Below are 25,235 nucleotides of genomic sequence, written 5' to 3' on the forward strand. Positions count from 1 at the left end.
TCAAAGATTTTTTTGAGGGGGCTCTGGGTCAGAATGTCTTTCTGGGTCCTTGTACAGGGAATGAGACTTTTTCAGTTTCCCCTTGTCCTACCCTAAATTTCAGAAAGAATCATAGTTTCAACATTTTGGAACTGTAAAAGTTGGATTCTTGGTTTGCGGGGCCCCACAATATGGAGTCCTAGGCATGCACTCAGTTCCCCCTCCCACGAGACCAATCAGAGTTTATCAGAATCCTCATGGATTTACAGGAATTCCATCTCTTTCTCTGGTGGATTATGGAGTCACATTCAGTACTCCACGTTTTGACTTTGTGCTTCTCTGTATGACAAACCAGCCCAGCTGGGCAAGAGTTAAATCTACCTTCCTGATATTGCTAGATGTAACTGTCCTGTTCCTCAACCCACTTATGGACTTCTGAGGAGTCATGACCAGAGGAAAAATATTTCTCTTTCCACGCCAGTCCTGCCTACTTTCCTCTCTTTGCTCACTTCCCCAATTTCGATAAACATTGTACTCTCTCAAATGCTTAGTGCAGTGATCTACACACAGTAAACACTCAGAAGAGAAGCAACATGTCTGAGTGATTAGACCATGGGCCTGGGAGTCACAAGAATCCTGGTTCCTCCACTTGTCTGCTGTGTGACCTTGGGCAAGTCATTTTGTTTCTTTACCTCATCTGTACAATGGAGATTAGGTCTGTGAGAGCCCCATGTGGCAAAGGGACTGTGTCCAACCTGATTACCTTGTACCTAGCCCAGTGCTTAGAACAGTGCCTGGGACATAATGAGTGCTTAACAAATATCATTAAAATAAATAAATATGATTGAACGATAGTAATTAAGATAGGGAGGGGGGACGAGAGAATGCCCAGGACTCCATACTGTGGGGACCACATACCAAGAATCTAACTTTTGCAGTTCCCAAAACTTTCTACAAATGGTTGCAGCTATGATTCTTTCTGAAATTTAGGCTAGGACAAGGGGAAACTAAAAAAGTCTCATTTGCCTGTACAAGGGCCCAGAAAGACATTCATTCATTCAATAGTATTTATTGAGTGCTTATTATGTGCAGAGTACTGTACTAAGTGCTCAGAATGTACAATTCGGCAACAGCTAGAGACAATCCCTGCCCAGTGCCGGGCTCACAGTATAATCGGGGGAGACAGACAGCAGAGCAAAAGAGAACAAAACTAAAACAAGACAACATTATCACGATAAATAGAATCAAGGGGATGTACACCTCATTAACAACATAAATAGGGTAAAAAATAATATATAATAATAATAATAATGTTGGTATTTGTTAAGCGCTTACTATGTGCCGAGCACTGTTCTAAGCGCTGGGGTAGACACAGGGGAATCAGGTTGTCCCACGTGGGGCTCACAGTCTTAATCCCCATTTTACAGATGAGGGAACTGAGGCACCGAGAAGTTAAGTGACTTGCCCAAAGTCACACAGCTGACAAGTGGCGGAGCCGGGATTCGAACCCATGACCTCTGACTCCAAAGCCCGTGCTCTTTCCACTGAGCCACGCTGCTTCTCTACAAATGAGCACAGTGCTGAGGGGAAGGGGAAGGAGCAGAGCGTGGGGTGAGGAGGGGAGGGGGAGCAGAGGGGAAGGGGGTTCAGCTGAGAGGAGGGGAAGGGGGACGAGCAGAGGGTGGATGGGGAGCAGAGGAAAAAGGAGGCTCAACCTGGGAAGGCCTCTTGGAGGAGGTGAGCTTTCAGTAGGGCTTTGAAGAGGGGAAGAGAGTTAGTTTGGCCGAGGTGAGGATGGAGGACATTCCAGGACAGTGGTAGGACATGGGCCAGGGGTTGATGGCGGGATAGGCGTGAACGGGGGACAGTGAGGAGGTGAATGGCAGAGGAGCTGAGCGTACAGGGTGGACAGTAGAAAGAAGGGAGGTGAGGTAGGAGGGAGCAAGGTGATGGAGAGCTTTGAAGCCCAGAGTGAGGAGTTTTTGTTTCGTGCGGAGGCTGATAGGCAAGCACTGGGGAGGCTTTTAAGGAGGGGAGTGACATGTCCAGAGCGTTTCTGTAGGAAGATGATGCAGTTAGCGGAATGAAGAATAGACTGGAGTGGGGAGATCAGAGAGAAGGCTGACACAATAATCTAGTTGGGATATTATGAGAGTTTATACCACATTCTGACCCAAAGCCCCCTCAAAAAATTCTTTAAGGCCACGAGGTTTGGTTGGTCCTCTTCCTTGTGAGTTTAGACACCTTCTTAAATAGGCACATGCTTTTGGTTTTTGTTTCTTGTATCTTCAGTAGTATTTCCCCTCTCTGTAATTTAATGTCTGTCTTCCCCTGCAACCCGTAACCTCCTTAGGGGCAAGGATCTTGTCTGCCAACTCTATTGTACTTTCCCATGGACTTAGTACAGTGGTGTGCAAACAGCGTTCAATAGATACCAACGGTTGATTTATTCAGAGGAACTCTGCATATCAAACATGACTTTTAGGTGTTAGGGTTTTCTTGATTGCGTGCTCCACTTACCATTCAGGTACAGAACATACAGAGAGTGATGTATCATTATCTCATCAAGAGCTGTATGAGCTACCATGGCTTTAACGCCCACCTCAATGCTGATGACTCCAACCTCGTTAGCCCTGGTCACTCTCCTTCTCTGTAGTCTTGCATTTCCTTCTGCTGAAGATGTCCTGCCAACACCTCAAACTGAATGTGTCTCAAACCGAATTCAGTTGCCCTCCCACATTGTCCCTTTCTCTTACCTTTCCTGCCACAGTTGTCATCATTGCCCTCCTCTCCATCTCTCCAGTCTGTAGTCACCCATTATTCAGTGTGGCTTAGTGGAAAGAGCAAGGGCTTGGGAGTCAGAGGTCATGGTTTCGATTCTCAGCTCTGCCACTTGTCTGCTGCGTGACTTCGGGCAAGCCACTTAACTTATCTGTGCCTCAGTTACTTCATCTGTAAAATGGGGATTAAGACTGTGAGCCCCATGTAGGACAACCTGATTCCCTTGTTTCTACCCCAGTGCTTAGAACAGTGCTTGACACATAGTAAGCGCTTAACAAATACCAACATTATTATTATTATTAACTCCCTCTCCTTTTCAGCCCTCATATTCATTCTGCTGCCAAGTCCCCTCAATTTGCCTTCCACAGCATTTCCAGAATCCACCCCTTCCTCTCTAGGCAAATAACCACCGACTTTTCCAGGCGCTTGTCATATCCCAACTTGACGATTGCATTAGCCTCCTTGGCGGATCTTTCAGCTTCCAGCCTCTCCCCTCTCCAGCCACATTGCATTCTGTTGCCCAGATGATTTTTTTAAAACTTTGTTTGGCACATATCTCCCCACTCCTCAAAACTTCTCATCATTGGTTTTATGTCACTCCGCCAACTCTCTCCCGCTTCCCCTTCCCCCCTCCCCGCCCACCCTGGGCAGTTATCCACTTGCTTGCACTCTTTGTTACTCTCAAACTAAAAAACTAGGTTCCTTGTGGGCAGAGTTCGTGTCTACCGACTCTATTGTATTGTCCTCGCCCAAGCTGTTAGTACAGTAAGTTGTTCACAGAAAGCACTCAATAAGTACCATTGATTCATTGATACTTTTCCACCTTGTTCTCATCTCTTCACCACCAACTCACGCTCATACCCTCATTCTCACCTGGAACTCCCTCACCTGTCACATCCACTGCTCTCCCCCTTCTTCAGAACCTTTCCGAAGTCACATCTCCTCCAAGAGGCCTTTCCTGATTGATTTCTCATCAGCCCATTTGGTATCCCCACCTTGTGACCTTCAGCTGCCATTTCTGTACTTCTAGACTACCTAAGCACTCAAGTATTCAAAACCCCTCCTAACCCTTAAGTACATATCTTTACACTCTGTTATGTCCTCCTACTTGAAATGCATTTTATATTCCTGTTTTTCATGCTATCATGTAAGATCCCTACCCCTTAATATCATTGTCTGAGCACCGTAGGTACTTAATAAATTCTATTGATTGATGAATAGGGTAATTACTTAATAGTTGTTTTGGGAGGCACGTTTTTTTCCATAGATTCATAGGGCTAGAAAGGATTCACCTAGCCCATTCCCCTGCATTCATCCTGTTCCATATTTATGTCGGCTGGAACAAGATGGGGAATTTGGCTTGCTTTTAAAGGCCACTGGAGATCAGAATTCCACTACCTTACTGGCATGTTCCTTTGGAAACCTTACTAGGAAGGATTTCATAACTCCTATGTGCCTATTGAGGGCACATCTCCTCCAAGAGTCCTTCCCAGACTAAGCCCCACCTTTCCTCATCTCCCACTCCCTTCCTTGTCACCTTGACTTGCTCCGTTTGCTCTCTCCCCAGCCCCAAGTACATATATATGTATGATTTTATTTATTTGTATCGATGCCTCTCTCCCCCCCGCTAGACTGTGAACTCGTTGTGAGCAGGGCATATCACTGTTTATTGTTTATTTTTACTTTCCCAAGTGCTTAGGGCGACACAGAAGGGAGTGGGAGATGAGGGAAGATGGGGCTTAGTCTGGGAAGGCCTCTTGGAGAAGATGTGCCCTCAACTGGCACATAGGAGTTATTCTGTGTACGCAGTAAGCGCTTAATAAGTACGATTGATTGAATGAATGAATGAATGAATTCTCCCGGAGGGGCACTGGCTTGTCATGTTTCTGTTTTCTTGTCAGCAACTATTTTAACAGTCTTTTTTTATTTCAGTTGTCACATTTTTTCTTTTGTCAGTGTTTCGAGAAACCATTTTATTTGTACCAAAAATCATCTCGATAAACTGGTAGTGGGGACAACTCTTTTTGAGCTTAACTGGCCTGAAAAAGTAGTTCCGAAAAAGTTCTTATCTAATTTGTGCTGACTGTCTCCTCTGTTCTGACCGAAAAGGAAATTCCACTTATTTATAACTCGGAACATTTGTAACTTAAGAACTCCAAAGAGAAAATAACCAACCTGCTAACATTTCAATTGACTTCTCTAAGCTATCCCAGAAAATTGATGATGGGATGCCTACATTTTTAAATTACAGTGGAGCTTGCTTTTTATTGGGGCCTTAAAATGTAATTTCAGGATGGTTATGAAATTCCGGTACAAATGCAGTAGACTCACTCCCAGTACTTGGATGTTCTCAACCCTAGGAGTAAACTAACTTGAAATCATTGCCTTTCAGGAGATGACTCACTCATGGCCACCCCCTCTAACAGCCATTCATACGCCATGCAAAACAGAGCCTTCCAAATTTCCTTTTCCAACCAAGGTGAGTAAACACGATGATTTATTTCTCTGTAGTCCCCCACAATTCCGTGACTTCCCCGCCCCCTCCCCACCTGCTTTTGATCAGGGGTTTCAATCTTTCTGAAAAATAAGACCCTGGTAGTTTTTTCCCAAAGTGCCACTCCCTCACATAATACTCCCTAAAGCTAGAAGAGCAGGAATACTTCCTGAAGCCCCAGCTGAGAAAGCAACCAGTTGGGAACCAGAGCAGGTGAGAGGAGAAGCTGCTTTAGTTCCAAACGGCCCTGCCAACTCCCGGGAGTGTGGATCTTTGCGGGGTTAGTGAACTACTTCTTGCAGTGGGTTGGCAGAACTGGGCACTTCAGGGACCCGCTTGGCAGCAGCAGGAGCAGTTTCTCTTCTCAACTTCTCCAGTGGCTGCTGCCCTGCTTCTCTCTCGGCTCTCGTCTGTTCCGGTCTCACTGACAAGAAGGCAGCTCCGTGGGAGCCGAGCGGCTGCCGCCACCCCAGCAGGGAGTTAGTCAGTCGAACATATTGAGCGCTAACTGTGTACGGAGGACTGTACTCAACGCTTGGGAGAGTACATTGTAACAGACACATTCCCTGCCCCCAATAAGCTTAGAGTCTAGAGGCGGAGACAGACAAATAAATTACAGATCTGTACATAAGTGTCGTGGAGCTGGGAGCAGGAGATGAATGAAGAGAGCAAGTCAAGGTGATGCAGAAGGGAGAGGGAGAAGGGGAAAGGACGGCTTAGTTAGGGAAGGCCTCTTTTAGGAGATGTACCTTCGATAAGGCTTCGAAGAGGGGAGAGTAACTGTCTATTGGATTTGAAGAGGGAGGGGAGGACGGGACTTGTGCTTCCTACTTGAGTTTAGAGTAGCCTCTGGGATGTTAGATATTTTGAAGCGTTGAAAAAATCTCCGGTTTCTTTGGTATACTTCTGGCAAGAAGTGCTTGGTGTTTCCTTTCAGATTCTCCTGTTTTTATTTCTCGCTCATCCTAATTGTGGATTAAAGCGTCCTGTGTAATCCCTTGGCTGACCATTTTGGCTTTCTGCCCCTTTCCTGACAATGGTTAGCCTCATATGGAATACAATCGTATTTCCTCCTCTCGACTGAGTCCAGTCTGATGAATTGAGGGGCAGTTTCCATCCCTTCCATTTTCCCCTGCACTTGAATAGTTTACTTAATCTACTTCAGGTGACCTGAAGCAGTCAAGCAGCATGTTCTACTGGAAAGAGCATGGGCCTGGGAGTCAGAGGTCCTGAGTTCTGATTCTGACTCTGCCACTTATCTGCTGTGTGACCTTGGGCAAGTCATTTCAGTTCTGTCCTCAGATCCCTCATCTGCAAAGTGGGGATTCAGTACCTGTTCTCGCTCCTACTTAGGCTCACCCCATGTGGGACCTGATTATCTTTTATCTACTCCAGCGCTTAGAACAGTGCTTGGGACGTAGTAAGCGCTTAACAAGTACCACAGTTATTAACCCTGAAGGAATAAAGTCTATCCATTTCAGAAAACATAGTTCTCTTTTTTTACCTCAGTTTATTTTTTAGAATTGGAAAGTTCTCCGGAGCTCTGTTAGATCCCCCTCTCCTCCCATTCCTCACCCCCGGTGCAACCTCTCACAGACAGTCTCCAAGTATTTAGAAACGAATCACAAAATTGTGACTCTTCTCCTTTCCCTCCTTCCCCAAGTTCACCACCCTTAACAATTTAACGGATTGATTTAAACATAACTGGACAGTCCAAATTCTTAGCATTAAATGGCTAATTCTTTGACAGCAAAAGCTCCTTTGTATGGTGATGGTCACATATTACCTAAGTATCACATATGTCCATGTAAAATCAGTCATATAGGTCACCCGACCTAATTGGGATCACCAAATTGGAAAATAAGTATTTTTGTGTTTGTCGCAGAGGAAATTTACAAATGACTATGGTCCTGATCAGGCAACTGAACAGTTGCTTATGCTGCTCAACTGCAGTCAAGAGGAGTTAGACACTAACCATTCTTATGTCATAATTTCTGTTCCATTTTGAAAGCTCAATTCTTCTTTAACTTGCATGTGGCAAAGAGAAGGCATGATGGTTGGAAAAGTGCAACTAGAATATGCTAATAATAATCATAATAATTAACAATAATTGTATTTGTTAGGCGCTTACTATGTACCAGGCACTGTATTCATTCATTCACTTGTATTTATTAAGCGCTTACTGGGTGCAGAGCACTCTACTAAGTGCTTGAAAAGTACAGTCTGACAACAGACTGAGAAAATCTCTACCCAACAACGGACTCACAATCTAGAAGGGGGAGACAGACAACAAAACAAAATAAATAGACAGGCATCAGTAGCATCAAAATAGATAAATAGAACTATATTAACCGCTGGGGTAGATATAAGCAAATTGAGTTGGACTCAGCCCCTGTCTCACATGGGGGCTCACAGTGTTAGTCCCCATTTTATAGATAACATAACTCAAGCACAGAGAAGTTAAGTGACTTGCCCTAGGTCACACAGCAGACACGTGGTGGAACCTGGGATTAGAACTCAGGTCCTCTGGCTCCCAAGCATATGCTCTTTCCCCTAGGCCACGCTGCTCCTGCTGTGCTCTAATTTTGCATTTTTTTCCAGCACTTTTTTGTTCCGAAAGGAAAATTACTTCTGGGATTGATGTTACCTTGTTTAGAATCCATAAGCCTGAATGAAGATCTTTATTATCTATATCCAAACTCGTTTGCTAAGTAATTTGGGGCTAATGATGCAATGCAACTTCAACCACCTCTTTTTTGTTTTAAGGAGCCGTTAAAGTTAAATAATCTTTCCACTAGTTTATAATCACTCCCAGATGCTTGACATGGGAGTCTGGGTTTCTTTACAAGTTTTTTTTTTCCCTTTGGTCTATTACCTGCTTGTGATTAATGGGCTTCCTAAGGGACTGACTTGCTTGTCTTTCACCAAGGGTCAAATAGTGAAAGATGAAGGCTGATAGGTGGTAGGAAGAAAGCATTGAAATATGATTTTGGAGAAAGATTATGTGAAGGCTTAGGCAGGTAATTATGTGAAAGGTTGGTAGTTTCCTTCTCATTATACTAAAGAAGCAAGGGAAAGAAAATCAGCTGACAAGTTTAATCATAATAACATGCAGGAATACCATCTGAACACTAGGAATGATGTCTTTACACTAATCAAAATTGCAGTTTCTTTAACTCCATGACTGTGGCATCATAAATGGAGCTTGTCAGATGCATACTAAAAATGCGAAGCATCTACCAATAATTTCTTCTACCACATCCCGAACATTTTTGGCAGGAATGTTTGTAAACAATCCTAAAACATTAATGAGCCAGGACTTTGTCAGGCTTGAAGCAATGAGGTTAAAATTGCATTGTTTTTAGTAGTTCTGCATTTAATCAAGCAGGGCTTGTGGGACTCTTGCTCTCTAATATCAGCTCAGCGGGAGAAAAAGCATAATAATTAATGGGTTACTCTGTTCTAATGTCTCTTCTAGCAAACTGAGTTGCATTTGCATTTCCAATATAGATGAAGCTGAACTTTCAACTGGTTATACTCTGCAGCTGCCTAGTTTAGAAAAAAGTAATTATAAAAATCAGATTATTATTGCAGAGAAACAGCAGCATCATAGCACTGTGTCATTTGGGGAAACATGGTCTACTTTTGTGGGCCACAGTTAAGTCTTCAAACCTGAGAATTTACAGTTTTCTTGAAAGGCTGGATTTGCCTTTCTAAACACAACATCCTGCTTTTGTGAGGCCTAGTATACAGTATGTAGAAGCAAGCACATTTCCTTTTGGTCCTCTGGTGTTTCCAAGAGAAAATTGGCTTTAGAAAGCTGTAAGCCAAGCAAAGGATCTTGGAGATGTGCATTTCTTTATGCCCCCAATTCATTATACTAAAGAAGCGAGGGAAAGAAAATCAACTGACAGATTTAATCCTAATAACGTCAGGAATACCATCTGAATGAACACTGGGCCTGTTGTCTCCTCCCTAATCAAAATTTCAGGTTGGAGGACTGTTCATGTGTTCAGAAACTGATGTTTCCAGACTGAGATTGAAACTGCTAGTTTATCATCTAAGATTTATTTTTCAACTGGAGAAATGTTTTTGATTAAGGTGAGGTAGGTTGCTGTGAAAATTCATTCCAGTAGATTTCCTATGCAGCTAGTGACACTGGGGAAATGGGCAAGTAAAAAGAAGTTTTATAACATGTGGACAGCTGGACATGGTACCATTTACTGTTCTTTGCTGTTAACCTAGCATTCCATTTCTAGCAAAATAAATTATATGTGATTAGTTGAGGGCAGTTTTGTGATTCACTATTTGAAATATATCCATGACTCAACTTTATTCTTTCTCCTTAAATTCTTAGGGCTAAATGGGACTCATAGTTTTCAGCGAGACTTTTTATCTAAGTCTTAAAAAAGCAAATGATCTGTTCTCTAGGGCCTCAGAAAAAGTCTTTATTCTGCAGCCTACAAAGGAATTTTTTTAACCTATTAGATGCTGTTATTTTCACAAACCTACTGTTCCTAGTATTCTCTTTCATTAAAAAAGTCTTGGATAATGCAGAATTCCAAACAGAAGCCATCCACCATCTCTGAGTGAGTTAAAACATGAGCCGAACTAATAATATTATGGTCAGTGGAAAATGAAGTCAGTGCTCTTTGGTAGTTTGTATTCACCATGGAGAAAACCCATCATTGCATACTGATTGTAATTGCTCTAGATAAACAGTGGGGTATTCTCAGCTGTGCTCTTTTGTTTTCCCTGAAGGTGAGTAAAAGGGCATGCCCCCTGAGCACTTATAGTATCTGTCTCTAAATGCCCCCCAGCTGAGAGCCTTGAAAAGGCGGGGCCTCTTGGTAGGGGAGCATGGGGAGCCAGGAGGGATTCCCAGGGACCTTCACCAAGACCCCTCTTTCCTTTCTCAGTTGTCTCCTAATACCCAAGTGTGCCCAGGTTTTAGGAGGAGCACCCTGCAAGTTTTGTCTGTCTTCAAGAGGAGGAGCACCCTGCAAAGCAGAGGGGCTCTCCTGGCTAGGAGTCCTGGGGAGGGGTGGAGCTCGATTCCACCTAGGACAGAGTTCCTCTTCCTCTTGGCCAGCAGGCCTGAGGGTTGCAGGCACCTTTCTGGGAGCAGCTATCAAAGGGATTATCTGGGTGAACACGCCTTCAGGAGATTCAAGGTTCAGAAGTAATCCTTGGATCCTGCCTAACAGAAGTGTTCTGCACACAGTAAGCGCTCAGTAAATACGAGTGAATGAATGAACCTTTCAGCAAGTCACCTGGAGGACCTCTCTCTCGCTCTCTCTTTCTCTCTTTTAATGTACTCTTGCATTCTCTATTTGCAGGAGTCTCAGCAATCCAATTTTGGTACTGGAGAACAAAGTGAGTATTTCTAGTGCCTGGTTTTTTCAAATCAAAGTCTAAAAATATTTGCCATGCAAATTCATCACTGTGGTTCCATAACTCACATTCCATAGAAATAATGGTCTTATGAACTGATGTGGAGGTGGCGGGGTAGAATCAGGAGTGATCACAGTCACATTTTGGCCAAAAAGATTCTTACATATTATGACACACAGACTATTGAGTTTTGTTCACATTACACATAGGTGGTAATTTGGGGAAATGCTTGTGTTGTGTAGTGAAAAGCTCCCGCAGGAAGCCCATGTCAATCTCACAAGCATAAACGTGATTTTCCCTTCCCCCATTTATTCCATTGAGTGCCTAGGGCCAATCAGGGATTGGTGTGTGAATGTCAAGGCCTTGCCTGGGAGAATAGTCTGACAAGCAACTGTGTCCTTTGCCAAGAGCAATAACAACCTTTTAGGCAATAAATTAAAAAAAAAAACACTTTACACCCATGGCAGATTTGAGAAGTGGAAATTGTGTGTTTGTCTCAGGGAGAGACTTTTATTCTCCTAGTATCAGATTTTATCCTCCTCAGTCTTCAATAGCGTTCAGAGACTAGTTGGAGCAAAAAGATTCCAGTTTAAATACTGACAACTAATCTCACTTAACTCTCCCAACTCAGCATTCTGAGCCTCTCCCAGGAATTGCAGTGTCAGTAAAACAGGATTTGCATGTCCTCATTTACGTGCAGTGACCTAGCCCCTGACTCCCACCTACCTTTAGGCTGCAGATTAGTTATGAGTGGTCATTCTTTTCTCTCATTAAACTTAATCTGAGTTTGGTTATTTTAACTTTTATAATTCTATTGACTTCTTTTATCATTCCAGAAAGATACAATCCTCCATCTAAAACATCAAATGGTCACCAGGCCAAATCGTAAGTGAATCAAGTAACTTTAATTTCATATTTTCTTTGGATACAACATAATTATGATCTGTGTGTGATCTGGAGATATATATATATATATATACATATATATATACATACATATGCATATGTATGTATATGTGTATATATATTTTTCATTTAGGAATCTGTGTGTTTCAGTTTTTTGGGGCCAACTTGTTCACATGCTATGTATAAAATAGGCCAGTCTAATTAAAAAGATGAAACCTAAACCGAATCTATGATCTAGCTGGGTTTGGTTTGTGGTTTTTTTTTTGTGTAGGGTTGTATGTGGATGGAGGTGGGGGAGAGGATCGGGGTACAAATTCCCTTAACTAAAAATTATCAGCCCAGAGTAGTTAATTAATTATGGCATTTTTAAGCGCTTACTATGTGCAAAGCACTGTTCTAAGCACTGGGGAGGATACAAGATGATCAGGTTGTCCCACGTGGGGCTCACAGTCTTCATCCCCATTTTACAGATGAGGTAACTGAGGCACAGAGAAGTGAAGTGACTTGCCCACAGTCATACAGCTGGCAAGCGGCTGAACGGGGATTTGAACCCATGACCTCTGACTCCCAAGCCCATGCTCTTTCCACTTAGCCACACTGCTGCAGTAGTTAAACTCTCAGGAACTTTTTAAAATTTCTACTCTCCAGTGATTAACAAGGATTATTAAATTCAGCTGAACTGAGGAGTAATGGGAAACCAGCTCCTTAAGTTCTGATAATAGTGACTTTCCTGGCAAAGAAGTTAATTTAATCGTTGCACGCATAGATTTTGGGGTGCCGGGAGTTATTTTAGACCAGCTTAGATCTTGTCCTCACATTTTAACAAATTGGTGAAAATGCTGATAGTAAGTCATTTGACTTTATAGTGAGAACATACATTGTAGCAGGAGATGCTTCATATATTATTTGTAACAAATCAGAAGAGTTCAGTTCTTTCAGAGTTTAAAGTCTTCCAAGTATAACAAATTGATGGCTCCATTCATTTTTACCACACTGTGGTAAATCCCAATTTGGTAGTGTCTCAGTAATGCTTACCTGTCAGTTGCCTAATACTTGTTTTTTAAAAAAATTCATGGGTTTTGCAGAAAGCGTATTTGTTTTAAATGAGATTAAGCATACAGTATAAGGGAAAGTTAAGACATCTGCTCTTTTCTTCAAGATGAGGGCGAAATTTTGGTTTTATGCTTTCAGATTCCTCTGTAAGACTTCAAAAACTATGATTTAGTCAAAATACTTTTTTTGTGTTTTCTGCCACAATGATTCATTTCATTTGGTTGATGGCCAGGCAGAGACAATATTGCATTTATTTTCTGTGGCTGGGCTTTGAATTCAGGTAAAATATTCAAGTGTACAGAGATTGGGCCTGGGAGTCAGAAGGCCCTGGATTATAATCCTGGCTCTACCACATGCCTGCTTTGTGACCTTGAGCAAGTCATTTCAGTTCTCTGGGCTTCAATGACCACATCTGTGAAATGGGGATTAAGAATATGAGTCCCATGTGGGACTGTGTCCAACCTGATTATCTTGTATCTTTCCAACAGAGCTTGGCATATAGCGCTTAAAAAGTACCATTATTACTATTATAATTATTATTATTATTATTAAGTGCATACTGGGGTTTGTCTAGCTACAGACAAATGCCTCAGTGTCGAGGTGGCTTCCCAAATAGGGAATGGATAATCTGCATCCCCCTCTTCCACTCAAATTTCCTTTCTTCCACCTCCCCCCACCCACCCTAAACTTGTAGAGGACTGTTTTTTTTTTTTAAATGGTATTTGTTGAACATTTACTATATGCAAGGCACTGTTCTAAGTGCTGGGCTATATACAAGGTTATCAGGTTGGACACTGTCCAAAGCCCACATGGGACTCACAGGCTTAATCCCCATTTTACAGAGGAGGTAACTGAGTCACAGGGAAGTGAAGTGACTTGCCCATAGTCACACAGCAGAGTGGCACAGCTGGGACAAGAGCCCAGGTCCTTTTTACTCCGAGGTCCCTACTTTCTCCTCTAGGCCACACTGCTTCTCTTCTCATCTAGTGAAAACAGTGTTCAGCAAGTGACCTGAAATGACTTCGTGATACCAGTTTTTATTTTTTTGAGTTCCAGGAGTGTATGATTTTAAGTCAGAGTTGACCAGTGTTTAATTTTTTCTTTTTCAGTTAAAATTTCCAGTTACAGTATTTAGTTCTTTCTGCATTTTTTTATGAAGGAAGGGGATTGTCTAAGCTTTTCTTTTATAAATTGTTGATTTCCACTGCATCCCAGACTCCTTTGCATCAGGTTCTACTACTTTGTTGTTTTTTTTAAGTGCTTGTGACACACTTACTCTATGCACCGGGGTAGATACAAGCTAACCAGCTTGGGCACAGTCCCACAGTCTTAATCCCCATATTACAGATGAGAAGCAGCGTGGCTTAGTGGCAAGAGCATGGGCTTGGGAGTCAGAGGACGTGGGTTCTAATCCCAACTCCGCCGCGTGTCTGCTGTGTGACCTTGGGCAAGTTACTTCACTTCTCTGTGCCTCAATTACTGCATCTGTAAAATGGGGATTAAGACTGAGAGCCCCACGTGGGACAACCTGATTACCTTGTATCTGCCCCAGTGCTTAGAAAAGTGCTTGGCACATAGTAAATGCTTAACAAGTACCATAACAATTATGAGGGAATGAGACGCAGAGAAGTGAAGTCACACAGGTCACACAGCAGAGAGGTGGCAGAGCCGGGATTAGAACCCAGGTCCTTCTGACCCTTGGGCCTGTGATCTATCCATGAGTCCATGCTGTTTCTTGTTGGAGACCATTGTACTTCAAAGAGGGTGCCAAAGGAATTGGAACAGTGGTAGGAATTTTTACCAAGGCCTAGGTGCAAATAGCTGAGCAAACTTAGGTGAATAATAAGGAATAAAACCAGTTTGTGACTCCTCTTTCCATAATTTTCCCCTTGACTTCTTTGTTTATCTCTGTGGATTTTATGTCTTGCAATTTAAATTTGTTCTCAGTGGTTCCAAATAGAGAATTGTTTTTATTTAGTCAAGAATTAAGTGCCCTTGATTCATCAGAATAATTTAGAGGATTTCTGAGAGATGGTCTTTATTCTTTATTAAGGTACATGAGAATGATAACTATTTACCTTTTGACTATTAAACTGAATAGTTGTAAACTTTCTTGTAAACAGATACTTACTTTTGTTCTTTCGTAATTTTTTTTCTCTAGATGTGAATCAAACCAGACAGAGTAAGATTATTTTTACTTTACTTCTAAGTATTTTGTTATAAAAATTATTAAAAAATTAAATTCTGGCTCACTATTGTATTTTTCCATAAAATCTTTTTGACACGTCTGTCCTCTTGCTCTAGTATGTTAAAAGATGACTTAAAACTCAGCAGCAGTGAAGACAGTGATGGGGAACAGGTATGTAATCAAGGTTTAAACTTCCAAATGCAACTTCATTAACAAATTTTATCCCTTAGTTACAGGCTTAGTGGATTTTCACTAGTGTAGGTTAAGATAGTAAAGTACCATTTCTATTATTCAAAACAGCTTCTTGTTTTATGTGTAGTCTGACTCCGGGGGAAGTTCTGGTTTCCTGCTTGCTTTTACACACCCATTCTCACTGTGTACCAGTTCCTAAATTGGCTTTTCCTCAAAGCATAACATGGATCAGAATGTTCTAAGGAAGCATAAACAAGACTGTAAGTCACAAGGAGGAGTTGTCTGAAAGAGATTTTTTTGATCCCTCCTTTGAGGTCCAGAAATTGAAGGACCTACTCTTTTTATTCTCTGGGAAAGGGAATAAATGGGGATTATATCCTGAGAATCTGCTTTTCCAACAGTTGAGGCCCATAAATTGAAACCTGCTCTTATTCTTTGAGAAAGTGAATACACTTAACGATTCTGTGAGAACCTGGTTTTCCAAGCAGTTAGAGAGTACATTTGAGTCTCCCACTGACAGAACGGAATCTTAACTTTTACCTTAATTCTACTGTTGTGGAATTTTCTGAAGTTTTCGTTTAAGCCTAACACGTACCATTGTAAACCTGTGGTTGCAGTCACTAGATCGTGAGCCATTAGATTCACGATCTAATGCTTCAGTTGCTTTCTTCTTGGACTGGGAGAACACTTTTTAGGAAGTTTTTTCAGTCCACCAAAGAGAAGTTCTTGTAGTCACTTAGGGCAGTGTTTCTAGAGAGTTTGCAAAAAGTATGGCATTAACTTTGAAAGATGTGCTTCACACCCTTTTTCTTGGCCAGTCAAAATGGTAGTAGTCATACAGATTCTCACCTCAGGGTCTGGAGGCATTGAGAACCAATTCCCCTTCGAATGTCAGTTAATAAATGTATTGTTTTACACTGTAGAGATGGAAAGATATTCAGTTGTGGTCTAGGGGGTTAGTCCAGGTGTTCTTTTAAAGAACGATGTCACTCACGGTCTTCCTTATTGTGCTTTAATTGTAGGATTGTGATAAAACAGTGCCAAGGAGTACCCCTGGAAGGTAGGCATCATTTGGGGAGATGGCATCAAGGTGAACTAAGTAGTGATACAGTGCCTAGTTGTACTTTGTAATTGAACCGTCACGTTTGTGAGCACAGCAAACATTTCTAGTTCACTAGGAAGTAAAGAGGATTTTGCGACTGACATGTCAAACCCATAGAATTGCAACAGATTTGCGAACAACGTCTTGTGTAATTTGCCTTTGGGGATGATCCCTTTCAAAAATGGTCCCCAGTTCTTGGAAGCGTTCGGAGTGTGTGGCATTGTTTAAAGAGAGTATCCTCATAACTCTGCCAGTGAAGACAGGCTGAAAAGATTTTAGATTTTATTTCTCAATTTGGGTGTGTTTGGTCTTTTTGTCCGCTTTTTTTTTTTCAGTAATTCTGAACCGTCACACCATAATAGTGAAGGAGCAGATAATTCCAGGGATGACTCGAGCAGCCATAGTGGATCCGAAAGCAGTTCCGGATCTGACTCGGAAAGCGAGAGTAGTTCCAGTGACAGCGAGGCTAACGAGCCATCCCAGAGTGCGTCTCCCGAGGTAGGATTGAGATGACAAACCCTGGTCATGCTATCTCCGATGAATGGGATGGAGTCGAAGAATCGATCCCCACCTGGGGGGAAATGTAGTGGGCCTTTGGACCCAACACAGCGAAACTTACTCATCCTTGCAAAGGAGCATCCGTAAGAGAACGGAGGGAGATCTCGAAGATTTGGGTGGTGACTGTTCCTCTGCCTCCTCGTCCTTTGGTATATTGTCATGACATAGCCTCAAAGTACTAGAGAAGTTGTGGCAAAAACCAAAACCAACTAGAAATACAGCGCATTTAGTGACGACTTCTGATGCCATAGCCTGTGGCACCCAGCGATATGAAAACAGGAGAAAGCCACCCCACCTGGTGTATACTGTGTCACCAGAGTTGATTAGCTTCAAGTTGAAATGGCCTCTACTCTTTTATCCAAAAGATTCAAGAGTGAGTGCTTGTGTACCACACACTGTATTTAATCCTCAGGAGAGTGTCAGGAAAGGATTGGTTGCTTCTCCAAATAAGACCGAGTCCTCCGAGAGGGCCTTTCGGCGAGTTAGATCATCACTGGGATAATTTCTTCAGATTGTGAATGAGTTCATTGCTGGAAAAGCTTCTGAGGCTGCCTTGCGAATTCTATGTCACAGTATCTTGTGTATTCAGAATGTTAGTGTGTGAACTGATCTTGCTGTCGAAGAGGGCTGGTCAAGAAGGATGTGGTGTTCGAATTACCCAAAGTGATAGTATGAGCCAGAAATCAGTTTTGTTATCCCGAGTTACCTCAGCAATGTACCTCATTTATTACTAAGCTGTCAACATGTTCCATTAGAAATTTTCATTTTTTTTTTTAATGCTTTCCTGGTGTGGCGGTCTTGATTTGGACCCCAAAGGAGAAGAGGAAAAGTTAATGGAGGGGGACCATACTCATCAATCTTCCTTTCTTTTTCTTTTTCAGCCCGAGCCACCCCCAACCAACAAATGGCAACTGGACAATTGGTTGAATAAGGTGAATCCACACAAAGTGTCACCTGCTTCCTCTGTGGACAGCAACATCCCCTCCTCACAAGGTTATAAGAAGGAGGGTCGGGAGCAATGCCCTGGGAGTGGCTACGTCGATCAGACAGGGCCTAAGGATTCCAACTCCTCCACTCCCGGCCGAGATTCCAAAACCGTCCAAAAAGGATCCGAGGGTAGTCGCGGCAGACAAAAGTCTCCCGCCCAGAGTGATAACACGACCCAAAGAAGAACTGTGGGGAAGAAGCAGCCCAAAAAGGCAGAGAAAGCAGCTGTTGAGGAACCTAGGGGAGGACTAAAAATAGAAAGTGAAACCCCCCTGGATATGGCCACAAGCATGCCCTCAAACAGGCACAAGGCAGCCACAAAAGGCTCCAGGAAGCCCAACATAAAGAAGGAACCCAAGTCATCCCCTAGGCCCACGACGGAGAAAAAGAAATACAAGTCAACAAGCAAATCTTCCCAGAAATCTCGGGAAATCATAGAAACAGATACCTCATCCTCTGATTCTGATGAAAGCGAGAGCCTCCCGCCTTCATCACAAACTCCTAAATATCCCGAGAGCAATAGGACTCCTGTTAAACCCTCCTCCATGGAGGAGGAAGACAGCTTTTTTCGGCAGAGAATGTTCTCTCCTATGGAAGAGAAGGAACTCCTTTCACCACTCAGTGAGCCTGATGACAGGTATCCTCTCATTGTGAAGATTGACCTGAATCTCTTGTCCAGAATACCAGGGAAGCCTTACAAAGAAACTGAGCCACCTAAGGTGGAAAAGAAAACTGTGCCAGAAAAGCACCCGAGAGACCCACAGAAACAAGCCTCAGACAAAGTCTCTAACAAGGGCAAGAGGAAACATAAGGTTTGCCTTTTTTTTTTTTTTTAAGAATTCAAACCACTGCAGAGGTTTGGCGACAGCCCCAGTAGCAACCAGGAGTGAAGCCTAGGGGTGTTAAACAGCCTAACCTTAGGAGGATAGGCCCAGAGCCCAACGGAGGCCGAAGAAATGAGGCTCACTTGCTGGAAAAATTGTTCCACCCAAGTTGCCGCCGGGACCGCAGACTAAGGGTAAAACAGCAGGGGAGCATGTGAGATGAATGTCTAGACCTGTCCTGAAATGAAGGAATTAAACTCAGGGGAGGAAGGATGGTAATCCATTTTATAGATGGTTTTACAGGCCTGTTTTCTCATGGGCCTGCAAAATTTTCACCCTCTGACAGTTATCGATTAAATTGCACACATTACACGGCCACTCCCAGTTTCCCTCCTCCCACCTCCACTTCCCACATCCCTGAGCAAAGAGAACAGAGTTTAGTGCCTGCAGCCAACTACACCAAGTTCACCCCCAAACAGTCCTTAGGCAGTTTAGCCAAAAGAAAATGGAAAGAGGCAGTACTTTTCATAGTCACCATGTTTGCTCCTTAGGTAGAGAAGCTTGCCTTTCGGTTGAAGGAATTTGTTTTGCTAGAAACCCAAAAGTCCACTCATTTATCCCACATTTTTTTAAACGGGCAAATAATTTTGAGATGAGTAAAGAAAAAAATATATCTGCTTCAGATTTGCCTGAGCAGAAATGCTCTTAAAGCCGGAGAGCGAGGGGGAAACAACCAGTGAGTTTAGAAACTACTCCTGAGCAACCTGCAGGGACTAGGTAGGTGAAGTACCTAAGGAAGAAGGTGGGAAGGATGGTAATTTGCGTCAGTTTTCTATCTTCAAGAGCTCTCTTTCATAGTTGATGTAGCAGGCAGGCACCAGGAGGTCAGGTGGCTGTGGAAGCCCAGCCTGAGCTTCCCTGAGTTCACTGCCGGTTCTGGCTTGCCCAGGCCCCCAGATTCAGGTCCCGTGGAGCTTGGCACCTGGGCGTGTCCCACCATCTCAGGGCTCTGAAGTACCAGGCTCAACTTGGAGCAGACTGGGGCCTCAGGACTTTTGACCTCTGCAGAACTTAGCCAGACAGGGCCAGATTCCCAAGTGTTCCTTTGGCCAAATGCTCACTACGGCCAGAGCAAATAGGATCACGTTCTTTGCTGCTGAGATGTGCCGGATCAGCTGACCACTTCAGAGAACGTGACCAAATCTCTGGCCACCTGGGAGGTTTTATTACTCCAAGAGGAGACTGTTTATTAAGTTTGGAATTCAAGTTGGAACCCTCTTTCTGATAGTATCTGCTTCTCTCCAGAGAAAAGCTAGACTCCAGCCCCTACTTCAGTGGGTACCATTAATGGTAGAGGACTTTCCATTCCCCTTTGACCCTCCTGCGATGTTCTGCTTGGAGAGTTTAGTCTTCCAGCTGGCGGCCCTGAGTCTCTTCTAGGAGCTCACAGGTATAGAGTTGGAATTGGATCCATTATCTGGGGGAATCCCTGAATGAAGGGCTTTGATGGCTTACCACAACAGTTCCAATACCCTAGTTTTGGGGGGCTGTGTTGGGGGGTTGCTTAGATGGGCTGAAATCGCCAAGGGGAGCCTAGTAGCCTCCTTTTCTCCCCTTTGTTAAATTAGTACACCATCACTGTCTCGTATTGTGTGTTGTGTTGTGGGCAGGGAATGTGTCTGCTCATTGTTATAGTGTACTCCCGCAAGTGCTTAATACAGTGTTCTGCACACAGTAAGTGCTCAATAAATATGATCGAATGAATGAATGTCATTATGGCTAACATCCATTAAGCGTGCAAAGCACCGGACTGAGCACTTGAGCAGTGACACAAAAGTCAGTGAAGATCTGGTCCCTGGTACATGAGGGAGTCGAAATCTTAGTGGGGGAAGATAGATACATTATAACAAATACAACAGCGAAAAGTAAAAATTCAACCCATAAGACCATGGGTTTTATGACCTTGAGGGAGTCAGTTTTTAGGTGTCTCACTGTTCCGGGCATACAGTATTTGCCTGAACCATCCTTATGTTCTAATGGTTAGGAAAGCAAGCCTCGCATTCTGTCAATAGTGGGTGGTGGAGAAAGTTTGACCTGAGCCATGGGTGGGAGGTCTGGAGACTCTGCCCTCCAATTCTGTGAGAAGATGAGATTTTCCTGGTGTTGGACTGGAGGGAGGGGTCTCCTTCAGTCATCAGTGCCCGGATGTGCCCCACCTTCTGTTTAATGAAGGTGTTCAGATCCCGAAATCCATCTCAGGTTCAAAATCATTGAATGGCTTTTCTTGTCATCTTCAAAGGCTGGATGAAGTGCCTTGGCAGTTATTTCTGTCATAAGCTCCAGTTTCCTTGCCTACATTTTTTTTCATCATCTTTGTACTTCTGAAGACAATTTCTAAGCAGCCACTTGGGCTGAACTTTTTTTCAATTGAAACATTTTCTTAAGATGCTAATTTTAATTTTCCTGTACCTCCACAGTGGGTAATTTCAGCACTGACTTTTTTTTCAGTCCCAATTTTCATTTCACTCCAGACATTTTAACATTCTTACACACCATACAGCCAAGTTGCTTTTCATGTCCAGCTATTCGTGTTTCAAACAAAATTCATTTTTCTGGGCCAAATTCCAACAGTCAAGCAGTTGGATAAATCTAAGCTTTTCACTGATCATTGTTGATTGTTCAAGGGCTAATTGTTTAGGCCACTTTCTCCTCCTCCTCCTCTCTCCTGCAACCCACCTCTTGCAGCTTTCTATATATTCTACCTTAAGTTTATTCTTACCTGCTTCAGTTGGGCCTTCTTCCTAATTCACACTCATACTCACTGCTGGCTGTTGCAGATATTTAACTCCCTCCTCAACTTCCTGTCCCCCTGCCTGCACCATCTGTTTCCCCTAATGACCTGGCCACTCACAATTTCAATTAAATTGAAACCATCAGGTGTGATCTCCCTAGAATCTCCCCTGATCCTCTCCCCTTCCCCTACGTCCCTTCCTCCCTCTTCGACTGACTCTCCCTATATTCCCTTGCAGTAACTCTTGGAGAAATCTCTCGCCTCCTCTCTAAATCTACCCCTTCCAGGTGTGTTTCTAACCCCATCCCTTCATACCTTTTTTAAAACCCTTGCCCCCTCCCTTCTCCCCTCCTCGACTGCCGTCTTCAACTGTTCATTCTCCAATGGCTTTTTCCCATGAATCCCTTACCCTAAAAAAGCCCTCCCTTGACCCCACGGTTCCCTCCAGTTATCACCCCATCTCCCTCCTACCGTTCCTCCCCAAATTTCTTGAGAGCCAGAGTTGTCTACACCTGCCGTCTTCCAATTCTCTCCTTGATCCCTTCCAATCTGGCTTCTGCCCGCTTCACTTCTCAGAAACAACCCTCTCTAAGGTAACCAGTGACCTTCTTCTTGCCAAATCCAATGGACTCTCTTCATTCCTAATCCTCCTGAACCTCTCAAGCTGCCTTCAACGCTGTAGACTACCCCACCCCCTTTTCCTTGAAACTTTATCCAACCTTGCGTTCAGTGACACTGTCCTCTCTTGGTTCTCCTCCTCTCTCTCTCTGACTGCTCCTTCTCAGTTTATTTTGCTGGCTCCTCCTCTGCCTCCCATCGTCTGACAGTGGGAGGCTCCCTCAGCATTCAGTTCTAGGTCCCCTTCTATTCTGCATCTACCCCCACCCGCTTGGAGAACTCTTTCGTTCCCGTGACTTCAACTACCATCTCCATGCAGGTGATTTTCCCCAACCTATATCTCCAGCCCCGATTTCTTTCCTTCCGTGCAGTTTCACATTTCTTCTTGCCTTCAGATCATCTCTACGTGGATGTCCCACCGACACCTCAAACTAAACATGCCCCCAACTGAACTCCTTATCTTCCCATCCAAATCCTGCCCTCCCCATGTCTTTCCCATCACTGTAGATGATGCTGCTATCCTCCCTATCTCACAAGCTTGAAAATTTCGCATTGTTCTTATTCCGCCCACATATTCAATCTGCCACAAATCCTGTCAGTTCTACCTTCACAGCACTGCTATCATTCACCCTCTCCTCTCCATCCAGAGTGCTACCATACTGATCCAAGCGTTTAATAGTAATAGTTATGGTGCTTGTTAAGTGATTACCGTGTGCCCATGCACTGTTTTAAGCGCTGAGGTAGATCCAAGTTAATCGTCTTGGACAAAGTCCCTGTCCCGCATGGGGCTCATACTCTTAATCCCCAGTTTACAGATGAGATAACTGAGGCCCAGAGAAGTGAAGTGATTTGCCCAAGGTCACACAGCAGATGAGTGGCGGACAGAGATTAGAACGCAGGTCCTTCTGACTCCCAGGCCCGTGCTCTATCCACTAAGCCATGCTGCTTCTCATTTATTCTGTCCGGCCTTGACTACTGCATCTTTCTCCTCTCTGACCTCCCTCCCTCCTGTCTTTCCCACTCCAGTCCATATTTCACACTACTGCACGTATCATTTATCTCAAAAGATGTTCAGTCCTTGTCTCCCCACTCCTCAAGAACCTCCATTGTCTGCCCATCCACCTCTGCGTCAAACAGAAACTCCATACCATCAGCTTTAAAGCACTCAATCAGCTTGTCCCATCCTGCCTCACCTCGCTGCTTTCCTACTACAACCCAGCCCACATACTTAACTTCTCTAACGCCAACCTTCTCACTGTACCTCGAGCTCGTCTGTCTCGCTGACACCCTCTCGCCCACATCCTGCCTTTGGCCTGGAACGCCCACAGTCTTTGCTCCTGTAGCAGCAGCTTACTCATTGTGCCCCAATCTCATCTAGCTTGCCGCTGGCCCCTGTCCCACATCCTCTCCCTGGCCTGGAATTCCCTCCCCCTCTAAATACACCAGACTACCACTCTCTCAACCTTCACAGCATTAATTTAAGGTCACATCTCCTCCAAGAGGCCTTCCCCGATTGTCTTTTGTTTCCCCTGCTCCCTCTCCCTTCTGCATCGTATATCCACTTGGAGCTGTGACCTTTGGGCTTTTGATATACACCCCACCCTCAACCCGACAGCACATATGTACATATCTTTAAATTACATGTTTATGGACTGTAAGCCTGTTGTGGGCAGGGAATGTGTCTGCTAATTGTTGTATTGGACTCTCCCAAGTGCTTAGTACAGTGCTCTGCACTTAGTAAGCACTCAATAAATACGATTCATTGTCATACTTACTGAGCATTTACTGTGTGCAGAGCACTATATTAAGCACTTGGGAGAGTGCAATACAATGATAGACATATTCTCCTCCCACAGTGAGCTTGTAGTCTAGAAATGGGGAGACAGACGTTAATATAAATAAATAAATTACAGGTAGAGCATGGGCCTGGGAGTCAGACCATCATGGGTTCTAATCCCAGCTTGACCCTTATCTGCTGTGTGACCTTGGGCAAGTCACTTTACTTCACTGGGCCTCAGTTTCCTCATCTGTAAAATAGGAATTGAGACTGTGAGCCCTCACATGGGATAGGGACTGTGTGCAGCCAACTTGCTTGGTCCACCCCAGTGCTTATTACTATGTGCCTGGCACTTAGTAGGTGTTGAACAAATACCGTAATTATTATAAGTGCTGTGGGAATAGGAAAGGGGATGGACAAAAGGAGCAAGACAGGGCGATGCAAAAGGGAGTCGGGGAAGGGGAAAGGCGGTCTTAGTGAGGGAAGGCCACTTGGATGAGATGTACCTTCAGTAAGGCTTTGAAAGTTGGGGGGGAGAGTAATTGTCAGATTTGAGAAGGGAGGGTATTCTAGGGCAGAGACAGGACGTGGGCGAGGGGTCGGCAGTGAGATCGAGGCATAGTGAGAAGATTACCATTAGCGGAGCGAAGTGTGCAGGCTAGGTTGTAGGAGGAGAGTAACGAGGTGAGGTAGGAAGGGGCAAGGGGATCGAGTGCTTTAAAGCCAGTGGTGAGGAGTTTTTGCTTGATGTGGCAGTGGATGGGCAACCACTGGCGTTTTTTGAGGAGTGGGGAAAAATGTCCCCAACGTTTCTGTACAAAAGTGATTGATTTTACCATTGACTGAGTGATTCAAGCTATCAATATGCGAATGTCTAGTTGTTGCAACATACTGTACCCAGGGAGCTGAGGTAATTGCCAAGAGAACTATAGCCCCAGGTTCTTGTCCTGGAGCTTACAACCTTTTGGAGGAGACAGAGAAGCATAAATCCTGAACCTAGAGGTAAAAATATAAGAGCACAAATAGCAAAAAAATTCATTCAATCGTATTTAGTGAGTGCTTACTGTGTGCAGAGCACTGTACTAAGCACATGAAAAGTACAGTGTACATAATAGTTGAGGAAATGGGTGGTTGGTATGACTGGGGCAATGAACGAAAGGTAGGCAGGTAAGGCTTCATGCAAGTGGGTTTTAGGAGGGTTTTAGGAAGGTTATGAAGGAGGGGAGGGATGTGGCTTGGTAAATTGGAGAGCTTTCCAGCAGGGGAAAGACTATTGGCTACTCCCTTTTTTGTAACGGTATTTAAGTGCTTACTCTATGTCAGGCATTGTACTAAGCACTGGGAGAGAGACAAGCTAATCAGTTTGAACACAGTCCATGTCCCACACGGGGCTCACACTCTTAATCCCCATTTTTCAAATGAGGTAACTGAGACTCAGAGAATTTGGAAGATCCGGGGAGGAGGGTGAGACTAACAGCAAAAGGAGGTTTTGAAATTCAGTTTTCCTATATCCATGCCATTTTTCTTCCTTCTAGCCAGAACTGTGTGCTGCCTGTCAGTTTGATTCTTAACCATTTTTCTTAAGAATTTT

General features: G+C 43.7%; 1 protein-coding gene across 3 annotated transcripts in view; it reads left to right on the forward strand.

Annotated features, from left to right (window-relative positions):
* Positions 1-25,235, forward strand: part of AFF4 (AF4/FMR2 family member 4) — a 106,924-nt gene that overhangs the window by 63,292 nt on the left and 18,397 nt on the right. For 2 of the 3 annotated variants that reach the window (XM_029051767.2, XM_029051768.2), the window contains 8 exons: positions 5,153-5,239; positions 10,594-10,630; positions 11,485-11,533; positions 14,769-14,789; positions 14,912-14,966; positions 16,010-16,047; positions 16,425-16,587; positions 17,529-18,446. In XM_029051767.2, coding sequence (XP_028907600.1) covers positions 5,153-5,239; positions 10,594-10,630; positions 11,485-11,533; positions 14,769-14,789; positions 14,912-14,966; positions 16,010-16,047; positions 16,425-16,587; positions 17,529-18,446 — 1,368 coding nt within the window. Of the gene's footprint in view, positions 1-5,152; positions 5,240-10,593; positions 10,631-11,122; positions 11,125-11,484; positions 11,534-14,768; positions 14,790-14,911; positions 14,967-16,009; positions 16,048-16,424; positions 16,588-17,528; positions 18,447-25,235 lie in introns of all 3 variants that reach the window. The other variant, XM_029051770.1, reaches the window with a different exon arrangement.

Source organism: Ornithorhynchus anatinus, chromosome X1, assembly GCF_004115215.2.
Source record: "Ornithorhynchus anatinus isolate Pmale09 chromosome X1, mOrnAna1.pri.v4, whole genome shotgun sequence".
Classification (NCBI taxonomy): domain Eukaryota; kingdom Metazoa; phylum Chordata; class Mammalia; order Monotremata; family Ornithorhynchidae; genus Ornithorhynchus; species Ornithorhynchus anatinus.